Consider the following 22,324-nt stretch of genomic DNA (forward strand, 5'->3'; position numbering starts at 1 on the left):
GTTTCCGGGATGTGGACCTGGAGAGTCTGCCAGCCCCCTTTTCTTGAACTTATTAAAGAACAAAGCTGGTTTTGACAGCCAACACTGGGAAGAACACTCTCCCACAGGAGGCCAGGACAACACTCTGAGATAAGGAGGTTTCGAGTCTAATCCTTCCCAGGCCACAAATGGGGTCAGAAGAGAGCTAACTCTTCCAGGACAATGTTCCCCCATCCCTCCCCATCACCACTCCCTCTCCCACATGCTAAGCATACACTGCTTCCAGCCAGGGACTGATCTGCTTGGGGGAAATCAGGCCCCCACAGAACGTATATTCATCTTAGTCTGTCTACCTGACTTCAGATCCCGTTTCAACTCCATCCCTTGCTATCTAGACCCTGGAAAAACTACGGCTGGTCAGAGCTCCGAGGAGGTGAGGGTCGGCAGGAGGAAACCTCTCAGTTCAAAATACGCCTTACGAGGAATCCATCACGAACACAGACTCCTTCAGCAGCAGACCAGTTCTTTCGCTTGCCCTTGTTTAGCTTGACAATACAACAGCAAGGTCAACAGGATAAGATGCCGCTAACAAGTCTTAATGAATTAGCATGTGCACCTGACCTTGGTCAATAGTTTCTTAGCAACAGTCAAAAAAAAAAAAAATCCATGAAGGCTGATGCTGATTTCAAGGCAGCGGGGAGAGGGAAAGAGGACAGGGAGGAAGCGAAGCCAGGAGGCCTCTCCACACTCATTACATCATCTTTCTCAAAATTAAAGAAAAAAAAAGTGGGCACAAAAGTGCACATGATCAGGGCAGGTGTTAACATTGAGGCCTCACTTCCCAGGATTTGGGCCTTATTTGCTTCTTGGCAAGAGAGTGGCTGGTTTCTAAGAAGTGTTAGTGCTCAAATGTCTTCCTGCCTCAAAATGCCTTCTCCGATCGGTCTCTGGAATGGAGACGCCAATAGAGGGCAGATACTATCTGGAGGGGGTGGTGCATGTTGCCATCATCATTAATCAGTGGTCCGGCCAGCCCTGGGAAACAAGGTGGACGGCATGCTGCCGCGGGGGGGGGTGGTGGGCGGGGAGTGGAGACCTCGGGTCCTGGGGATGCTGGACGGGGGTGGGCAGCGCTTCGAGGGCTCTCGTAGGGCTGAGCGCTGCGGGAAAGCAAAGGGAAAGGCCAGCCCAGGGGAGGTGAAGGAGGGGTGCTACAGCCAACTCCCTCCAACTCACAGTCTGCTGACGGTCAATCCTAAATGTTAACCCGTGAGCTCTGACCTACAAAGGCAATGAAGGTACCACACTTGTGACTCTTAATTTGCATTGTTGTAGCGGACTCCATGTCTGTGAAACCATGTTCTCCTGTGGTCACTCCAGGGGAATAAATCTAACTCACTGTGCTGAGGAGGAAGAAAGCAGATGACCAGCTCAAGGTAACCGCAGCAGGTCAACTGCAGGGCAAAGATTTATGCACATGAACGCTTCCTGGGGGTCCTGTGTGTGATGTGCTCTGATACCAGAGGATATGACACGGTGTCTCCAGGAGGTTGACAGTGAATGAGAGAGGCAACAGGCTAATGCAGCAAGACAAGGAGGGAACAAGACAGTAAAGAATTAAGTGTTAAACTGTGCTCTACAGTTTGAGTGGGTGGTTACCAATTTTGACCAGGCCTCAGAAATACTGATGCCAAGACCCAACCTCCAGAGACTCTCATCGAGAAGCTTGGGAATCACCTGTGTAGAGAGTGGGGCCTGGGTCTCCTGAATAGGACTGTGATCTGGACAGAAGCGAGAGCCTGTGTGGTAAGGTGAGTGGCACAGGGGCCAAGTTTGGATAAAGAGAAGTAGATCTGGAATTTGTAAATGCAAGGCCAATGAGTAAGGTGAGCCCAGGTGATGGTGGGGTGGTGGGAATCCTTACATGCCAAAGGAGCCATCTGGTCTCAGTCCAGTGGGGTCTGTCTAGTCAGGCCTGGCATTTACACTACGACATTACTTCCTGGGGGGTGACAAAGGGAATCAGATGTCCAGGCTGATTTGTCCCCTAAAGCTCTGTGAAATTTGTCAACGACTATGACTGGCAGGCTGAGGCTCCTGGGTCACATAACCCAGATATATTCACCTATTCTGTCCGGGAAACTGAGGCCCAAATGTCCAGCCCAGCTCCGAATCTCCTTCAATCCGTTACCAGCCTTATTTGGTTTTTGGTGTCCCCCTGGCAAGGACAGATCAACTCAAGTCGTCAACTAGGCACGCCCAGCAGGCAGTTGAGTGCCTGTCCTCCCACATCCTCTCGAAGGCTATTCTCAAGAACACGGCCGGTGAAAACTGCGTTCCAAAGAAAGTGGGTTGAGAGACTCCATTCTGTATTAAGAACATGTAGCTTGTTACCCTTGTAATGGGAGTAGGTCTCATTTCGAAGATGATCACGTCTATAGATAAATCACATCTCATAATTCCCCAGGACTACATGGGCCCAGAGTTTAATTGGGTTACAACAGAATTCAATTATCTATGATATATTTGCTCCTCTCCCTGCACTTTCCTGTCCTCCCCTATACAGCCCCAGCCTGCTTATCAGAAAATACCGAGAGTGCACAGTTGGGGGAGCAGACAATTCTTCTAAGGACTCCTGGGAAGTTTCCTGAGCCCCAATTTATTAAGCATCATGTCAGACACACAAACCGCGGCCCTATGCGCTGCGTTCCTATCTGGAAAGTGATAACCAATTTCTCCCTGGCTAAGCCATTCTTTTCCTTCCCGGGTACGTTTCCCTATTTCTCAGCACAGCTTCACATACGCACTGACGAGTGAGACAATCCATTAAGAAGTTGAGAAAGAGTCCTCCTGGGAGTGGGGTCAGGTGGAGAGAAAAGATTAGAGCCTGGGGGTTAAAAAAAATCAATCTTCCCATCACTTACTTTCAATCCACAGAGCACAGGGTCCAACTGGAGGCTTTGCCTGCTGCTGTGCAGGTCATCAGGCAAGTTTGCCTCGGTGATTCCAGCACAGCAGTGGTCCAAGGACAGGTCACCTGCTCAGACCTGTCAACAGGGCCTCCCTGGATCAACTCCAAAGGTGAGTTAAATAATCAGAAAGAGTACTTCGAATCCAGGGGGAGAGCGTGAAAACACACATTACCTCCCTTTTTTTTTTCATGATTGAAATGAATTACTTCCTCTCCAAAAGGGATTTCAAGGTCAATTAGAAGTTATAACAGTAAGATCATTACATCCTTCAAACAAATTACCCCAGTCAGATCAGGTCCTCACCGTTCATGGAAAAAGACTCCCTTTTTTGTTACTGACGACTAAGTACTCGTACTTAGAGCCCTATTCCCCATCGGCAGGGACAGGACAATTTGCTCCTTGCTGATCCTATGTTGCAGGATGGGCCACGGAACGTAGTCTGGTAAAGGAAGGCATCTTGAACACATTTCATTTTTAAGGTAAATACTATTAATCTAGGGGCGCCTGGGTGGCACAGCGGTTAAGCGTCTGCCTTCGGCTCAGGGCGTGATCCTGGCATTATGGGATCGAGCCCCACATCAGGCTCGTCTGCTGTGACCCTGCTTCTTCCTCTCCCACTCCCCCTGCTGTGTTCCCTCTCTCACTGGCTGTCTCTATCTCTGTCGAATAAACTTAAAAAAAAAAATTAAAAAAAAAAACTGTTAATCTAGAGGCAACTGGTGGCTCAGTCGGTTAAGTGTCTCTCTCCCCCTCACCTTCTGCCCCTCCCCCACTCAAATAAATAAATAAAAATTTTTTAAAAGATTTTTTAGTTATTTGAGAGAAAAAGAGCCTAGCTGGGGGTGGGGGGGGGCGGAGCAGAGGGAGAGGGAGAAGCAGACTCCCCACTGAGCAGGGAGCCCAATGCGGGGCTCGATTCTAGGACCCTGACATCATAACCTGTGCCAAAGACAGACGCTTCACCGACTGAGCCACCCAGGCACCCCAAATAAAATCTTTAAAAAACCCCCATTGACCTCACTAAGCATACAAACCCGAGGAGGAGTCAGCCCATCCACATTTGACCGCAGCAAGCATCCTGCCCACTGAGGGAGTTAGAATTCCTGCTGCTCTCCTTCCCACATACGGTCAGGGGTTTTTTCCAGACCCTAAGCCCATTGTCAAGCCCACAGCTCCCTAACTCTTCAGGTTGTTTGTTCACTGTCCAGGTGCAAATCCATGTACCAATTAGGGTTATTCAACCTCAAGTCGTACAGCCTCCGCCTTGACCTACTTTTCCCTTCTTTACTCTTCTGTGTGTGACGTAAGCCGAACGGAAGTGTGTATGCTTAATACATGCACAAGCACAGCACGGCGGTAAAATGAAAAACTTACAACACGTATCTTACCATACGACACAGTCATTTTCTGTAAATCGTGCACATAATACGCAGAGGTATTAGCTTCTCTCTCTTTTTTAAAGAAAACTCAGAATGAGTGAATGATCTCCGAGTGATTCCAATCTTTTATATTGTTATTTTTTAAAAAGATTTATGTATTTATCAGAGAAGATGGCACAAGCAGCGGGGAGCAGCAGGCAGAGGCAGAGGGAGAAGCAAGGAGCCGGATGCAGGACCCGATCCCAGGACTCTGGGATCATGACCTGAGCCGAAGGCAGATGCTTCACCGACTGAGCTGCCCAGGCACCCTCCAATCTTTCACATTTTTATTTACGGCAAAGAAACACATGAATATAGTTTGAAAAGCCAAGCTTTTGGCAAAAATTGAAGTCCGTCTCTCTCCTCCTCTTCCCTCCACGGTCTCATTGCCAAGTGTTTCACATTCCTTCTGGTATTTACTTCCACATTCACAAACTGTGTTCACACTGCCTCACCTTGGCTTTTCAATTTTAGCCATTATTTCTTGGTGTCTATAAAAGACTAGGATTTAGGGGCGCCTGGGTGGTACACTTGGTTAAGTATCCAACTCTCGGTTTCAGCTCAGGTTGTGATCTCACGGTTGTGAGACTGAGCCCCATGTGGGGTTCCGTGCTCAGTAGGGGTCTGCTTGAGATTCTCTCTCCCTCTGCCCCTCCCCTTCAAGCTCTCTTTCTTTCTTAAATAAATTTTTAAAACTCTAAAGAAAGACTTGGATTTACCTCTTTTACACTATGCCTTCCTTTATCCTTCCAATATTACATTTTTTTGGTTAATCAGTGTTCAGTGTTTGTATTCTGAAGACTGTCTACACTCTTCCCTGCTGAGACACACGCATTATATGATTGCATTTTCTGCCTATGGAACAACTGTTTTAGCGAGGCCAATAACTGCACTGTTTTTCTATTTGCTTTGTTTTCTGTGTAGTGATCAATAATTTATGCCAAACTCTGCTAAAACAATCGAAGATTCCTCTTGGTACAAATATATGAGGAAATCTCTCACTTCCACCTTTCTGGAAGCCCTCCAGCCTCTGCTCCATGCTGGACTGGCTGATGCCTTCTCTCCACACAGCTGTCACCTGGGATCTCCCTCCCCACCGCCCTTGGAGTCCCTCTGTCTCCTTCCCGTGTGGGATCCCCCATTTCCCGGAGCTCTCATCTTCTTTCTCGATTTATGCTCCCATTTTGGGGGAGCAATCCTCTAGTAGCCCCCTGAGAACAGGTGCATGGGAGGTTAAGTTTTCTGGGACCCTGCGTATCTGAAAATATCTTTATTCCACCTTCACACTGAACTGGAAACCAGACTGGTGCAGACCTCCCAGTTTCCACTGTTGCTTTTGAGAAGACCAACACCACTGGGATTCCTAATCATCTGTAACCCATTTCTACCTCTTGGCCTGCAGGCTCCTCTCTTCCTCCCGTCTGTTCTGAAATTTCTGCAGGCCTTTTTTCACTTCATTGTTCTAGGCACCCAGGGGAATCTTTGCACCAGGTAATTCTCATGTCTTTTGGTTCTAGGAAAGAGTCTTTCATAATTTCTCCATTTTATCTGTGTTCCTACTTCCTTTTCATCCTTTTGCCTTCATTGTTCTACTTTATTATAGATTCCCTCTTTTCCTTCCTACTGAAAGATTTAAAAAATTTTAAGTTTGTGCTGTCACATTTTCTAGTTAAAAATTGGGGGTGGGAGGTATTTTGTTTTGTTTCTTTTCTTTTTTCTTTTTTTTTTAAGATGGCATCCTACTCTAATTTGATGGCTCCCTTATCTTCTTTGTGAGGATACTAAGTGTTTTACGGTTTTCTCCTGCTCTGAGCACTGCCTTTATTTCTTCAAGTTCCTCTTCCCACTTGCTTTTCTGTGTCTTTGTCTTTCATGTTATAGATGTTCTTCAGAAGTCTGGTGATCCTTGGGTGTCCACTCATATTTAACAGTGGGTCCCCAAAAAGCCCACTGGAAGCTTCATGAGAGGTAGTAAACTTCCCTGCAGAGTCATCAGGTGGGGCGCCAGGTGTTGGGTTTGGAAGCCCCCCAAACATGAGTGTCTGTACGTATCTGCTCTTGGGCCTGCTTCCTCAGAGAGGAATCTTCCAACCTCCCACAAGGGCTAGGGGGCGGGTGGGTTCCAATCCTGACAGGTAAGAATTCCACACATTCTCGGAGCCTCACTGCTGAGTAGGCCCTGTGTTCCATAAGGTGCCTCATTCCCATTTTCAGCTGTGGCTCTTGTCCCCAGTTCCAATGTTTCTCTGAGTCACCCCTTCCTTACAGTCAACCTTCCACCATCTGTGGGGCCGACGGGGAGCAGTAACCCAGGGCCCGGGCTGGAGAAGGAATCCCAGGTCTCTGTTGACAGACTTTCAAACAATTTTTTTTTTTTTTTTTTTGTAGCCAGACTCCTGCTACACGGTGCCTCAAATTCCTGAGCCCTTCTTGGGGATCCACAGCACACCTCCTCACAGACACGGGGCAGAGTAAACAGAAACCTCATCAGTGTTCTTAGAATTGATCAGGCCAGGCTGTGGTAACAAGCACTCCAGATCTCCGAGGCTGGAAACAACAGAAGTGGATTCCTCTCTCACACTACATGTCCCCAGGGTCGTCAGGGAGCCCAGCTCATCATGGTCCTGTGGGACCTGTCCTCATAGAGGCTCTGCTATCTTGTGACCCCGCCATCTTAACACGAGGCTTCAGCGGGAGAAGCCTGCTCTGAGCTGCCCCTGCCCGGAAGCAGGATCACACATCATTGCTCCCATTTCAGTGGCCATGCCTAGCTTCCAGGGGCTGGGGAAGGGCAGTGCCGTCCTCCCCATGCTCGAAGGAAAAGGACAACTGGACATCCTGGGAAGCACCCATGTCTACGGCAGCCAGTCGCCACGCTGGTATTCCAAAACTGTGTTGTTCTCTTCGGCTACAGTCTCCCACTGTCTCTCAGGGCTTGGGGCTTTACACATTTTTATTATTTTATTGTCATTTTAGTGTAGCTTTAAGAGAGAGCAGAGATTAACACCATTTCGAGCTGCACAACACACTGCTCAAAATAGCCAAAACCCCCACCGTATGCCAGCTCCTACCTCTCCCTGATGCCACCATGCCTGCTCTCCACTCAGAATGAGCTTTGTGGCCTAAACGGAGGCTGGTAGGCTATGAAACTTTTCAGAACTAGTCATTCCTTAACGGTATTTTTCCAGAAGGGGGTTGGGAGGTCGTTTTCAAATATATTTGGAAGAGAGAAATCTTTAGTAGAAGCAAAGTGCTTACAGGTTGTTACAGTTTTCAAAACCCAATCATGTTCCATCAGGGCTGAGCCTCCAGAGTCTGCTTGAGCTCTGGCTAATGAGCAGTGCTATCTTCACGTCCACCTGGGAACAAACGCCAGTTTGCTCCCAGGGAAGAGCAAAACGCCGGCGTTCTGAGGGAATGAAAAGGGGCATTAAAAGCAGATTTAGCAATCAGCAGTTATCGCTGGCAAATGGTAATGCAGGTGTTTTTTATTTCCATGTGTAGCTTTTTTTTTTTTTAAGATTTTATTTATTGTTTATTTGACAGAGATAGAGACAGCCAGCGAGAGAGGAACACAAGCAGGGGGAGTGGGAGAGGAAGAAGCAGGCTCATAGCAGAGGAGCCTGATGTGGGGCTCGATCCCATAACGCCGGGATCACGCCCTGAGCCAAAGGCAGACGCTTAATCGCTGTGCCACCCAGGCGCCCCTCCATGTGTAGCTTCTGATCATGCCATTTGGGTTTTTGTTGTTTTGGTGTTTTTTGAGAGAGAGGGCGGGTGAGTTAGAGTGAGAGAGAGTGCGCGAGCGCTTGCAGGGGGCAAGGAGGAGCAGACTGAGAGGATCTTAAGCAGACTCTGCCCTGAGTGTGGAGCCTGATGCAGGGCTCGATCTCACGACCCTGAGATCTCGACCCTGAGATCAGCACCTGAGCTGAAATCAAGAGTTGGATGCTTAACCAACTGAGCCACCCAGGTTTCCCTGATCATGCCGTTTGAAAATACACCCCAAGGCCACTTCTCTAGGTCTGCTGACCATGACCAAGGAAAGAGAGTCCCCTTTACTAAAAACGAACCTGTGCTAATAAAAGATGTAGTGAAGCCTCAAATCTACAGATCACACAGGGGGAGACTGCCCTGATAGATTTTTTTTCCCTGTGATTCAGTGGTTCTTAATTTTTTATATGCTTTAGAATCACAGGGAGAATTTACAAAATGAAATAAAACAAAGCAAACAGGACAAAAACAGATCCCTGGGCCCCACCTTAGGTATTCTAATTTGGAAAGGAAAGGCAGTAATCTGTATTTTTTTTTTTTTAAAGATTTTATTTATTTATTCGACAGAGAGAGACAGCCAGGGAGAGAGGGAACACAGGCAGGGGGAGTGGGAGAGGAAGAAGCAGACTCACAGCAGAAGAGCCTGATGTGGGGCTCAATCCCAGAACGCTGGGATCACGCCCTGAGCCGAAGGCAGACGCTTAACCGCTGTGCCACCCAGGCGCCCCAGTAATCTGTATTTTTAACAAGAACCTTCCAGATAGACCTTGGACCACACTTTAGCAGTGCTTTTTCATTTTCTACAACAGCATACACACAAAAAAGCGTTCAAGTAAATATTTTTTGATGCTGAGCTGGAAATCAACAGAATGTACAGACTTCTATTTTTCCCTCATAATACCATCAAAGATGTAGGGAATGAAGGTCTTTACTATGAACATGGCAGGACAGATGAAATACAACTCGCAAATTCAAACAGCTTCAAAACGACGGGTGGATTATTTTAAAGCACAGGTTTGGGGTTTTGCTTTGTATTCACTCTTCATAACCTAGTAAGCCCTACTCACCAATCTCTCAGCATCAAGCTGAATTTCTGCCAGTATGGCTTTCTAAAGCATCATCCAATATCCTATCAACAATTCTACCTTTTGAGTGAAACACAGTGCAAGAGGTTTAAGTTGGTCTCCGAGTTCAAATGAATCAAAGCAAGTGCCTGCCCTAAGCTCGGCTGTGCTGTGGGCTCATCGTGAGGCTACAGGGACAACGGGGCGGAGTCGGTTACGTCAAGGAGCTAGTGCATGGAAGAACACTGAAGGAGGAAACCATCTGGGCCTAATGTTCCTGCAACTTTTTCTCTGATGGCTTTCCAAGGTTCTAAAAGGATGTGGAACCCGCCCTCTTGCTAGCGCCTTCCTTTTGAAAACTTGCTCTACTCCCACTACGTGTGCAGAGTGCTGCAATATTTCCCTCCTCGCCAGGAGGAATCTGGAGGCAGCTGGAGGTCAGGAAGAAGTCTGCCCGTGAGTGCACCTGTCTGTACCTGTTCCTACGGGAAGCCCAGACAACAGAGGAGAGACACAGAGGGTCGCTGAACTAACTGACCCAATGCTGCCCTCTTGTTAGGGAGATCCTTCCCTGACTGGTTTTCCACCTCTCCGTAAGGGAGCCTGCGATTTAATGAACTTTTGGGACTTCATCAAGATAAAAAGCTTCTGCACAGCAAAGGAAAACAGTCAACAACCCACGGAATGGGAGAAGATATTTGTAAATGACACTACAGATAAAACACTGGTATTCAAGATCTATAAAGAACTTCTCAAATTCAATACACGAGAAACAATCAAAAAATGGGCAGAAGTCATGAACAGACACTTTTCCAATGAAGACATACAAATGGCTAACAGACACATGAAAAAATGCTCAACATCATTAGCCATCAGGGAAATTCAAATCAAAACCACACTGAGATACCACCTTACGCCAGTTAGAATGGCAAAAATAGACAAGGCAAGAAACAACAATTGTTGGAGAGGATGTGGAGAAAGGGGATCCCTNGAGAAAGGGGGTCCCTTCTACATTGTTGGTGGGAATGCAAGTTGGTACAGTCACTCTGGAAAACAGTGTGGACGTCCCTTAAGAAGTTAAAAATTGAGCTACCCTATGACCCAGCCATCGCACTACTGGGTGTTTACCCCAAAGATACAGACGTAGTAAAGAGAAGGGCCATATGCACCCCAATGTTCATAGCTGCATTGTCCACAATAGCCAAATCATGGAAGGAGCCGAGATGCCCTTCAACAGATGACTGGATTAAGAAGCTGTGGTCCATATATACAATGGAATATTACTCAGCTATCAGAAAGAACGAATTCTCAACATTTGCTGCAACATGGACGGCACTGGAGGAGATAATGCTAAGTGAAATAAGTCAAGCAGAGAAAGACAATTATCATATGATTTCTCTCATCTATGGAACATAAGAACTAGGATGATCGGTAGGGGAAGAAAGGGATAAAGAAAAGGGGGGTAATCAGAAGGGGGAATGAAACATGAGAGACTATGGACTATGAGAAACAAACTGAAGNCCCTGTCTTAAATCAAATCTTTAAAAAAATTTTTTAAGTTTTTATTTATTTATTTGTCAGAGAGAGCATAAGCAGGGGGAGTGGCAGGCAGAGAGGGAAGCAGGCTCCCCACTGAGCAGGGAGCCTGATATGGAGCTCAATCCGGACCCTGGGATCATGACCCAAGCCAAAGGCAGACAGTTAACTGACTGAGTCACCCAGGCATTCCTTAAAAAATGTTCCATCTCAATCGTACAAGTCTCTGCTGCTACTTTAACACTGTCCATTGGACTTTAGGAATATCAGTTAATTTTAATAAAATGAGAAACGTAGATTTCCAAATGCTTTCTACTTTTTAAGAAGACTTTGACAATGTTTACATCTCTACCAGATTTGCATGTTCTTGTGTTTGTGTGCACATGTGTGAGACTCTTAATGTATGAACATTTCCCAAATTCCAATTTGGGAAATGAAATAATAATGGAATATAATAAAAATATAAAACATTTTTATATTAATGTGTTATATCTGAAACATGAAAGAAAATAAAATGTTATGATGATTAAAAAAAAACCACATTGAGATACCACCTTACGCCAGTTAGAATGGCAAAAATCGACAAGGCAGGAAATAAATGTTGGAGAGGATGGAGAAAGGGGAACTCTCTTACGCTGTTGGTGGGAATGCAAGTTGGTAGAGTCACTTTGGAAAACAGTGTGGAGGTCCCTCAAAAAGTTAAAAATTGAGCTATCCTATGAGCCAGCAATTGCACTACTGGGTATTCACCCTAAAGATTCAGACATAGTGAAGAGAAGGGCCATATGCACCCCAATGTTCATAGCAGCATTGTCCATAATAGCTAAACTGTGGAAGGAGCCGAGATGCCCTTCAAGAGACGAATGGATAAAGAAGATGTGGTCCATATATACAATGGATTATTACTCAGCCATCAGAAAGAATGATTACCCAACGTTTGCAGCAACATGGATGGAACTGGAGGGATAATGCTAAGTGAAATAAGTCAAGCAGAGAAAGTCAATTATCATATGGTTTCACTCATTTATGGAACATAACAAATAGGGAGATCGGTAGGAGAAGGAAGGGAATAATGAAGGGGGGGTAAACAGAGGGGGAAATGAACCACGAGAGACTCTGGACTCTGGGAAACAAACTGAGGGTTTTAGAGGGGAGGGGGATGAGGGGATGGGCTAGCCAGGTGACAGGTATTAAGGAGGGCACGTATTGCATGGAGCGCTGGGTGTTACACGCAAACGATGAAGCATGGAACACTACATCAAAAACTGATGATGTACTGTATGGTGAGTAACATATATAAAAAAACACAAAAACTAGCAGCCGGCAAATGCTGACTGTTACTTAAAGAGGAGGTGAATGATACCTCTGACCTGCACAGTCCACCCTTCACGGATAAGTAGGATGAACAAAGAGCTTCTAATAATGGCTTCTCACTCCAAAACATACACTGAGAAATAACCTGGTGCAATTACACAAGGCAGCATTAAATGAAATCGGACTGAACCTCCTAACCCTTCTTTCAGTCCAAGCTCCCATTTTAAATGAAAGTGCTTAATTATTCAAGAGAATGGAAAAGTGAGAGAGCAGAAAGAGAATCTTGGGCTCCAGATAGTGGGGGCAAAGGTTAGTCTTAGTCTTCTTGATTCACTTTTAATGGACTATGACAGCCAAGCTTGTCATGTTACCAAATTTCTTTGGGTATTCCAAAAATGGAAAATAAAATGTTGGCGGAGGCAGCAACAGCTTTCTGAACCTCCTCCCAAGGAAGCACAATGCAGCTTTAAACCCCAAGCAGGTCTTTTGTGGAGAAGGGTGCCCTGGGTCCACCGGAAGTGAAAATTGAGGACTTACTAAAGCCACAGTGAGACCCGGGGTGGGCGAAAAACGGCAGCACCACTGCCAGGAAAAAGCTCAGAAGATTTCCCTGATGTCCTCCAAGGATGCCACAATGGGGGCTCCGATCCATTAAGGGACTACTTTAAGGCAGTGGTTCCCGAACTGCCATCCTGCAACCAGCAGCAAGCAGCACCACCAGGGAACCTGTTAGTCGACAGTGAACTTCACCTGAGCCCTGGGATTCCAGAAAACTAAGAAGCTTAAGGAAACCTCCCCCTACCCTTTTGTGCTCTGGAAATGGCTTCCGGCAAAGACCAGCCCTTCCCCATATAACTTAGGGAAGCCTCACAGGTGTCCCCTTGTTTACCTATGACAGGGCCAGACACAGGCCCTCCAAATTCACAAATTCACTTTCTTTTCCTGACAATGATTAGCTGAACTGCCATGAGTCAGAACAAAATGTCTGCTAACCAATCTTCGCCTAAACTTTTCTCCTTCCTCCAGGTCCTTGAACTTTTAGTCGGCCTACATCCCCTTCTCAACCGGCCTCTGGAGAACAGGCTGGCCTCGGGTTAAAACATAACGCTCTTCTGCAAGGCATTCAGTCCAGGCTTTCACCCCACTTCCCCACACCTCCGTCTTTCTAGTCTTGTTTACTCCTCCCCAGAAAAGAGACTCTCTTTTTGCCTGGCCCCAGAGACCCTCGCAGACCCTACACTCAGAGCTTCTCCTATTGCAATAGGCCCCATCCCCTGTTCCAAGAGTACCTTTCTCCGCTTTGCAAAAAGTCTTTGCCGATGAAGTCCCTCCTTGCCTAATCCGGACTTGGTTTTTCTTTGACATTAAAGTTACAAATTCTCAGGCCCCACCCCAGACCTTCTAAGTGAGAAACCGCTCCGGGAGCAGTTTGAGAACCAGTGATTTACAGCCATCCCTCTAAAGGTCTGATAAATGCACCCCACACCTGAACTCCGTCCCACTCGTGTTTCACTCAGGGGCTCGCAAGCCCAAGTTGTCTCCAAGGCTCGCGGTGGACACGTTTTTAGCGTCCCCATAGACCATTTATCTCGTGAAGTCATTTCCCCGGGACAAGCAAGGCCACGCGTGGAGCTGGAACCCGAACTCGCGCATACTTACATCTCCATCCACCGGCCTCTGGTCGTCACAATCCCTGGTGGGGCTAATGTCCTGGCGCATGACCCAGATGGGCTCTTTGGGCTCGTCGGGGGTGTAAGGCGAACGGATGGTCCTGGTTTTCACCTCCTCGATGGCCTCTTTGATGTCCTTGATGGCCAGTGAGATGGCATCCCTTTTCTCCTTGCTGTACCGCTGCCCCGCGTCGCCTCCTGGGGTGCCCGCCGCCCGCTGCTGCCCAGCCGGCGCCTGCTGCCCGGGGCTGTCGGGACGGCCCCCGCTGGGGGTGGGGGCGCGCTCCAGATCCTGCTCGGCCTCCGGCATGTCCTCAGTCTCCTTGTCCAGGCTCTGCGAGCTCATGCTCTGCTTGACCTCGGCCACGATCTGGTCGATGTCCTCCTCCTGCTCATAGCTGTCCATGCGCGGGTAGGGCGCGAACTCGGCCTCCTTCTCTGGGCTATCAGACTCACCGTCCGAGCGCTCGTCATAGTGGTGCAGCCGTGCGCCCAGGGCCTCCTGGCGGTACGCCGCGGCCTCGTCGCGCTCCTGCTCATACAGCCGCAGCCCGTCGCGCGCCTCCAGCTCGGGCGCGTCCCCGATCTCCTCGTACACGTGCTCCTGGAGGCCCCCATAGTCAGCGTAGGGCTCGGCGTAGGGCTCGTCCTCGCCGCGGTGGAACAGCCGGTGCGTGTACACGTAGCCGGAGTAGGCCGCGTTCATCGCCTCCTCGTGCTCCAGCGAGTGGAAGTGCAGGTGGTTGGGCAGCGCGCGGCGGTGCGTGGCTTCGGCGTGCTCGGCCTCCGCCTGCTCCGTGTACTCCTCCGCCTCGGGCCGGTACTGCACAGCGTAGGCGCTCTCGTCCTCAGCGTCCTGCGCACGCTCCGCGTTGTAGCCGTCGCGGGCCGCGGCTATTACGTCGCCCTCGGCCGTGTCCGTGTGGTTGTGGAAGCCGCTCTCCGTGCTGGCCGAGCGCGCCAGGCACTCCCCGCGCTCCTCCTCTTCCTGCTGCCCCGGCGGCACGCGGTGGTCCTCGATGGCGCGCCCGCGCCCTGGGCGGCCGGCATAGCGCTGCGGCTGCTGCGGCGGCTGCGGCTGCTCCTCCTCCACGTCGGGGTGCTCCAGGTCAGCCTCCACCGACTCGTTCACCTCCCCGCCTGGCGCCTCGTCGGTCACCTCCACCTCCGTGGAGCCCTCCAAGGGGTTCATGGTGGGCGTCGGGCCGGCTGGGGGAGAGGGTGGGCCGGCTCACTGCGCTCTCATTTTGCTCCACCCGTCTGCGAAGACAAGAAGGGGAGAGGCTGTTAACGTGCTTCAGACTGTACTTGGAGCTGAGCACCCAGAGAAACCATAAAAACAGCTGCTATTGATCCCTTCTGAATCCGGGTCAATTAAAAAATGATTGCAAATTTAAACGCAATCTGACAGCACATAGTGCGTTTTTCTTCGTTGCATGTACCGTAATTTGTAATTACATATCTACTTGTCTAATTGCTTACTGGCTTTCTCCCTTCCCCACCCCTCAGACTGTGAGCCTCATGAGCGGTTTTGTTCTCCCTCCACCATGCTTACTATTCAGGTTGCATTTCTGATGCACATGAATAAAGAGTACTACTAAATTGAATGGGCCAATTGACACATTTTCCATCTGCTAAGGGATAAATCTCTCCAAATTAAACTAGGATCCTAGATACTTTAGAAACGGTTCTTTAAATAAATTTCAAGGGAAAAAAATAATCTCGAAACGTTTGGAGCTCTTGCTGTCAGTATAAACACGCAGCCTTTCCGAGGCAGGCTTATCCACCATCCAAGGGTTCTTGGCCTGTCATGACTGGCTCTGTTACCTTGGACAAGTGGCTTAATTTTCTGGACCTCCGCTATGAGGTCAGACTTATTGACTAAGGGCTATTACACAGGGAAAAAGACTCCATCGTCAAGTAAGTTCGGGAAATGCTGACTTAGAGCTGACTTTTCATTGCGAATATTCAAGAGGGAAGACGCAAGATGTGGAGTTTCCCAAACTGGTGTGACAAGGAAACCCTTTCCTAGAGGCCAGTGTTCTGACAAATCCATTTAAAGAAACATTGACTGGTGTGCTTTCCCACACACCCTGGACCTAGAATTCTCTGGTTCTATGAATTAACGTTATAGCTGGTACTAGATATATGGAAATCATGGTTACTTTCTTAAAAATATGGGTATGTTTCTTTACCTATTTCCAGAGAATTTTGTAGCTAGAGCTGGATTTGATTTCAACCTCTCTCAATTGCTCTTATCACAAAACAGCTTTATAGCATAAGGTGTCCAGTGTATGGAAATAAATATAAAGGATGTATAAAACAACAAAAATGGGCAGGATCCCTATGATTTCAAGACACCTGTGGGAAATGGGTTTAACTCTAAGTGTAGGCTTTTCTCATAGTGTTCTTTTGGAGAACCCACATTACAACTGGACAAAAGGGAAGGGAAGTGAAATCTTTAATGTACTAGCAGAAAGCTCTAAGGGGATTGGGGACATTTGGCTCTCTAATATTGCAGTGGACTATATTCTTTTCAGCTCCCCACAACACAGTGATTTCCTTCAAGCACTAGGACAATCTCAGTAGTGAAGAAGGGCACTTTGGAGCTTCCAAAGCAGAACCATCACCTCTCCCCCATTCTTTGTGGATCCGCCCCCATCCTGCACTGCCGCCGGCACATACTGGAAGAAAACAATTATGGTTTACTAGAGAAGAATGATCCTAATTGTTTTCTTCCTTGACAAGAGTCCCACTTCATACAAATGAGACCCAGTCTCCTCTGAAAAGTTGTGGCTTCCCCTCATTAACCCTGAGAACAGTGACTTGGAGGACACATAAGAAAGTTTTCCAAAAGCAAGTATGAGGACCCATTCAGACTCTGATGGATGGTTAATGCTTTGAACAGAAGAGACAAGTATTGGTGCTGAGATCCCTCTAGCTAAGTGGCCTCCAGTGGATCATGGAAAATACAGAACAAATATTCAATTCAATATAGCACATGGACAAACACAGTCTACCCACATTTCCTTTTTGAGGTCTGTCTGGAAAAGAACAAATTAAATGTATACATCTCAGTCTGATGGACACAAATCAAGTGTTCAGAGAGAGGGATACTGAACAGTGTTAGCAATACAATAATAAGCATCCAAAGCATATGAATGGCCAACAATTCATGATAACCACATGCGGAATTGACCAAAACCCTGTCTACAGTGAAAATAGATTTAACTGATGAAAATCTACTGATACATGTATTAAAAAGAAGTTTTAGTTTAGGGGCGCCTGGGTGGCTCCGTCAGTTAAGCATCCGACTCCTGATTTCAGTTCAGGTCATGATCTCATGGTTGTGAGATTGAGTCCTGGGTCAGGCTCCACATTTAAGATTCTCTCTCTGACCCTCTTCCCCCAACTCCCATGCACATGGGCTCGCTCACTCTCTCTCAAAAAAAAAAAATTTTTTTTTTGTTTATTCTGGGTCAAAATCGCCATTTGACCAGAAAACAGTGCCCTCTCATAGAGTACTTATTGATTCAAAGGAAATGGGATTTCCGTGCATGTCTGTACACTAAATCATGGCAAAGAAAATTACAAGAAGCCCATTCTTTGGGGGAAAATACTGTTAAAATCATGTTGTTTGGTACCATGGAGATTTCTGTTCACTAAGTACACTCTCCTCATACCCCCTCCCCAAGCCTCAGGGGAGTATTTATTCATAGTTATTTATATTTCACTCACTGTCAGGGTTTCAAGACTATAGTTTGGGTTGTGGTATTGCCAACATGCGAATTAACAAGATGTTGATTTGAGGGATTTCCCTAAGAAAAGGCAACTAGCATCTGAGGACGGAGCTGACGGTGTAGATCAGGTCCATCAGTAGCCCATGAGAGGAATGTTCTGGCAACTTTGGGAGTGGTATTTATTAAAAAAAAAAAAAGGCTAGGTTATTGTGGAAATTGCAGGTTATTGTGGGAAAAAATATATATGTACAACTTTTTTGAAAAGCGATTTGGAAAGAGGAATTAAAATCTTTAAAAGGTAACAACATACCTTTACCTCAGTAGTTCTACTTACAGAAACCTAAAGGGAAAAACTCAAATATGGACAAAGACAAAGATGTTTCTCACGGTATTTGATTAAAAAGCAAAGGTTATAAACACGAAATACTAAGCGCTGACATTAAGTACCAGTACGTACAGTGCTAAGCGTCTTTGCAGCATCGTCCGACCCAGGAAGATGTGGGGGTCTTCTTGTTGGGTCGCTGTAGCCCGAGTTTGGGGTTTGCACGGCGCTCAAACTCAACCTGCCACAGTGGGACAACCATGCCTCCTCTCCCTCCCTTCCCCACCTGGCTCCCAAATCTGGTCCCCTCCTGTATCCCCTGTACAGGTGGAGGCACACCCAGCACCCCCAGTCGCCCCAGCTCCAATCCAGGACACATTACTGACAGATCTCTTTTCCTCACCTCCTCGCCCAAACCGATGACCGAGTCCATCGTCTTAATACCTCCTGCGTCACCCTCACTGCCACCGCCTTGTCTTGGTCTGTCTTGCCTACACAGTTGTGTCCTTGACTCATTTCTCAGCTGCCTCCAGTCCATCCTTCCCACTGCTAGCCGGATGATCTTTCCAAAGTAAAAACCTGAAGCCCAGAACCTGACTTCTCAAACCGTCAATGATCCCCCTCTCGTGCTGAGGCACGACTAGGCATCTTCTACACGATGACGCGTTCAGTCCTCAACTAGCCTATGCAGACAGTCCTCTTCTACCCTCTTCCTAGAGAGAATTATCAGCTCCTTGAAAACTGAGGAAATGGAGGTGAGGTGGGGCTAGGTGATCGCCCCAGGTCGCCTGAGCAACGGAACCGGTGAACTGACCCCTGACCCCCACGGTCCAGCTCTAGCTCTGGGCTCCTGAGTCCTACTCCCTGCAAACAAAGCCCAAGAGCCCCACCACTCTGCCAGCCCCACTGCCTCACCCCACCTGCACCCCATGTTCTAACACCCCGAGCACTGACCCAAACTGCCTTCTCTACTCTCAGCGTATTTTCACCTACATTTGGTGACTCTTTCTTGTCTTTGGTTTATCTTTCTTGTCCTCCCCCGAGCAAGCTCACACTTGAGGACTATCTATTATGTGCCAGCCTCCAGGCAATGTTCTAGGCAGTGGGGCGGAGCGGTGACCGAGGAAGATAGGCTTCTCCGATTCATGAAGCCTCTATTCTGGTGCGTGGGGGGGGGGCAGCGGAGGGAGGTGAAGAGAAAGGAGAGGGGAAGAGACAGTGACTGTGTAAATAAACAAACAGGATAGCCCCAAACAGTGAAATGTCTTATGAAGAAAATAAAATGGTAAAGGCATAGCAAGTGACCAACGGGAGGGGGTTATGTAGACAGTGGCCAGAGGAGATGATGTGTGAGCTGAGGCCTGAATGATGAGGCACGGCCACATAAAAATCGGAGGGCGGGACCATGAGGCAAGAAGGAACGTGCTCCTGCTGGGTTCAAGGGCAGAAGCAATGTTTGTGAGCGAGAAAGGAATGGTGTGGAGGGAGATGAGGATGGGGAGATGGGAAGCGTTGGCAAGGCCAGGCCTGGTACATCATGGTAAAGGTTTGGATTTTGTCTCAAGGGCCTGGGTATGCTACTGAGTGGTTTTAATCAGGAGAGTTACAAGGCTTAATTAACTCCTCACTTCGTCCCCATTATACTTTGTCTATCATTATATAAAACGTGTATATATATGTATACATATATATAATGTATATATGTGTATATGTATATGTTTTTTATAGTGTATTGTATATATGTAATGTATATGTATATTTATGTATAAATTATATTATAGCACCTGTCACACAAAGCAACAGTTCTTTATAAATACGAAATCCTCAGGAAGAGAGGACTTGTCATTTATCTTTGATACCTCAGTGCCAAGGACAGAGGTTGCAGAGTTGGTAGACAATGAATTTTTAGTAATTAAAAAGGGAAAAAAGTCTATCCCCCCCCAAATATTTGGGGCCTTCCAGCTGTTGGCATGCACAGGCTTTAGAGAACTCCTTTCTTCTTTCCATCTTGAATCTTTGTTGCCCTTTTCCATCCATGCACGTCCTCCACCTTCTTCTGATGCTTCAAGTGCCCAAAGAACTCCAGTGATTCAATATTTTCCTACGTTTGTATGTATCGATCCAGTTGGCATTTATTAGACATGTACCAGGTACTGCGCAAAGGCAAAGGGCATGCAAAAGTTTCAAAAGCATGGTCCCAGCCTTCAAGGGCAGACAGCTCTAATAGTTATACTACGTACTGCAAAGTGCAAAATAGAAATAGGTTCAAGCTACAAGAGGAGCCTAGAGTTCAAACAACCACCACAGCTGCATCCCCTTTGTGAGTCACACGAGTGCTGTGGTTCCTAAAGGGTCTCGATTTCATGAGCTCGTAAGCATCCCAGGAACTAAGGCCTCGGAGAAGAGTGCCTTCTGCCAGTCAATGGCCTTGATTAGGACCCATGTGCCCCCGGAGGCTGGGGCAAAGGGAGGAGGAGCGGCTGGTTGAAGAAAATCCCTCCCCGGCTACAAAAGTGTTGTGTGCTCTGGAAGACAGAGGCAGGACAGTCCCCACTGCAGGAGCTCCTGTACAGCATGAAGAGGGGGTGCTGCAGTGTCCTGGCTGCGGAGTGAGGGAATCCAGGTGGCCAGCAGTGAAGCACAGGTGACTTTCTGGCCCCTAGCTCTGGAATGTTCTACAGCCAGCTGGAAAAGGTTAACAAAGGGAAGGAACTCCGCTGCAGTGCCCTGTTTATAAATAGAACATCTCACAGTTCAGCCGCTGAATCCAGGTATCTCATAAGGGTAGCTGAGACTCGTGTTGGCTTGGGATTAATGGAAGGGGAGGCTGTAAATTACTTTGGCTGGTCTGTCCTTAAGTAGTCATTGATAAGAAATTCCAATAGACTGTCCCTTTTAACACTTGCAGAAGTAGTTTTAGAAAACAGGTCTGACTGAAGACCAAATGCAGTGTGAAAAAGAACAAAAGGAGTTGTATCAGGTTGTTAACCTGGAAGGGATGGTGGGAGTGATGCTGGTATAGGGAAAACAGGAAGGTGGGGGGTACAGAAGTGGGAACAGAATAGGACTGACTATGCTAGCCATCTGCTCCCCTGACAAAACTAGAAAGAACAATATGATTCCATATATATGTTTTTATATTTTTGTGTTTATTTAAGAAGTATAATTACCTTCTGTGAACTGAAGAAATGTTCCTTGTCTCCTGCCAGAGTTGCAAAGAAAGTCCTATTTCTTTGGAATGTAGCCCTGTCCTAATTCACCTGCACACATACATTTCCAGTCCACATGATGTCTGCCACCAAGCCACTGGAGGGGCACTGTGCATGCACACACACGCCATCCGCACAGGCTGGGAGATTAATGGTTCTCATTTAAGAAAAAAATGGTGACAGAAAATGAATACCAGGTATTCTTATCCATCATCTCTACTCTATATGATTTCCTTCTATGAATGAGATCAACTGTGGAAAATCTACTAGACAATCCAAAGGACATCAAGAACTCCATGCAAATCATCAGCTTTCTGAACTCAGTGCATCTATTTATAAGGGTAACAGAAGACAGAAATTTAAAAAAAAAATAGCGTCCATTAAAGTTTAATCTCCTTTGATTCATTTGGAAATTAAATTTAATGATACTGGGAGCTAAGATGGATACAGAACATGTATTTTTCCTCCCTAAAATCGTGGGGAATCCACACAAGAAGCATAACGGGCATAAAAGCCTGCCTGCCTACCTGCCTGCCTGGGTCTCAGCCTCTACATCTCTCCTTTCCCAAGGACAGAGGCCATTTGACTTTCCCCTACTGCCCTAGTCTGTCACATGCAGGATCAGCCTGCTCCTAGTCTCTCTTCAATCCTCATTTTAGATTTAGCTTTGCCCCTCACTCAAGAATTAGGATCTGGCCTCGGGTCTTCCAGCCAGTGATTTGATTTCTTCCCCGTATACAGACTGACCCAATGTTGGCAGTGGATACCCCATTTTCTGGGTCAAGAATGTCAATGGCTTTTATGGATGGCCACTCATTGATGGTTGTCATATCCCTTAGAGATGGTGGAATGCCTGCCGGACTGAACATGGAGCTGAACTTGACTTCCAGCACCTGCCCAACACAGGTGGGTGGGTTGTGGTCCTTGGTACGCTGTATCCTTACATGTTTTAAGGCCACTGCCTTTGCTCAAAATACTTTGGCCACTCCTTCACTGGAATAGCTTTCCAAGTTAATTTCTGGGATTTGAAACTACCAGTAAATTGTTCTCAGTATTCTATTCTAATATTAAGTCATATTTTATTTTTGCCATCAAAGGATTATCCCTCACCTTATTTACAAGAATTGGCTATGAATGGTGCTTGACAGTCTTCAAATATCATCTCATCGTCCACACACTTAATGAGATATTACAGTGGTTAAGGGGACAGGTGTGGGTGACAGACTGCCTCAATGCTCATAGTTGCATCACTACTTTCTTTGACTTTGGATAACTTATAGCAAATGCTCCCATTTTATCATTTCTAAAATGGGAATAGTAATAGTA

General features: G+C 47.1%; 1 protein-coding gene across 6 annotated transcripts in view; it reads right to left on the reverse strand.

The window, feature by feature from the left end:
- Positions 1 to 22,324, reverse strand: part of APBA1 (amyloid beta precursor protein binding family A member 1) — a 194,090-nt gene that overhangs the window by 52,539 nt on the left and 119,227 nt on the right. For all 6 annotated transcript variants that reach the window (XR_004621776.1, XM_034647205.1, XM_011219096.3 and 3 more), the window contains exon 2: positions 13,717 to 14,987. Coding sequence is in view for 5 of the 6 variants with exons in the window: in XM_034647205.1 (XP_034503096.1) it covers positions 13,717 to 14,919 (1,203 nt within the window). In the remaining variant the exon portion in view is untranslated. The remainder of the gene's footprint in view (positions 1 to 13,716; positions 14,988 to 22,324) is intronic.

This window comes from Ailuropoda melanoleuca, chromosome 17, assembly GCF_002007445.2.
Source record: "Ailuropoda melanoleuca isolate Jingjing chromosome 17, ASM200744v2, whole genome shotgun sequence".
Classification (NCBI taxonomy): domain Eukaryota; kingdom Metazoa; phylum Chordata; class Mammalia; order Carnivora; family Ursidae; genus Ailuropoda; species Ailuropoda melanoleuca.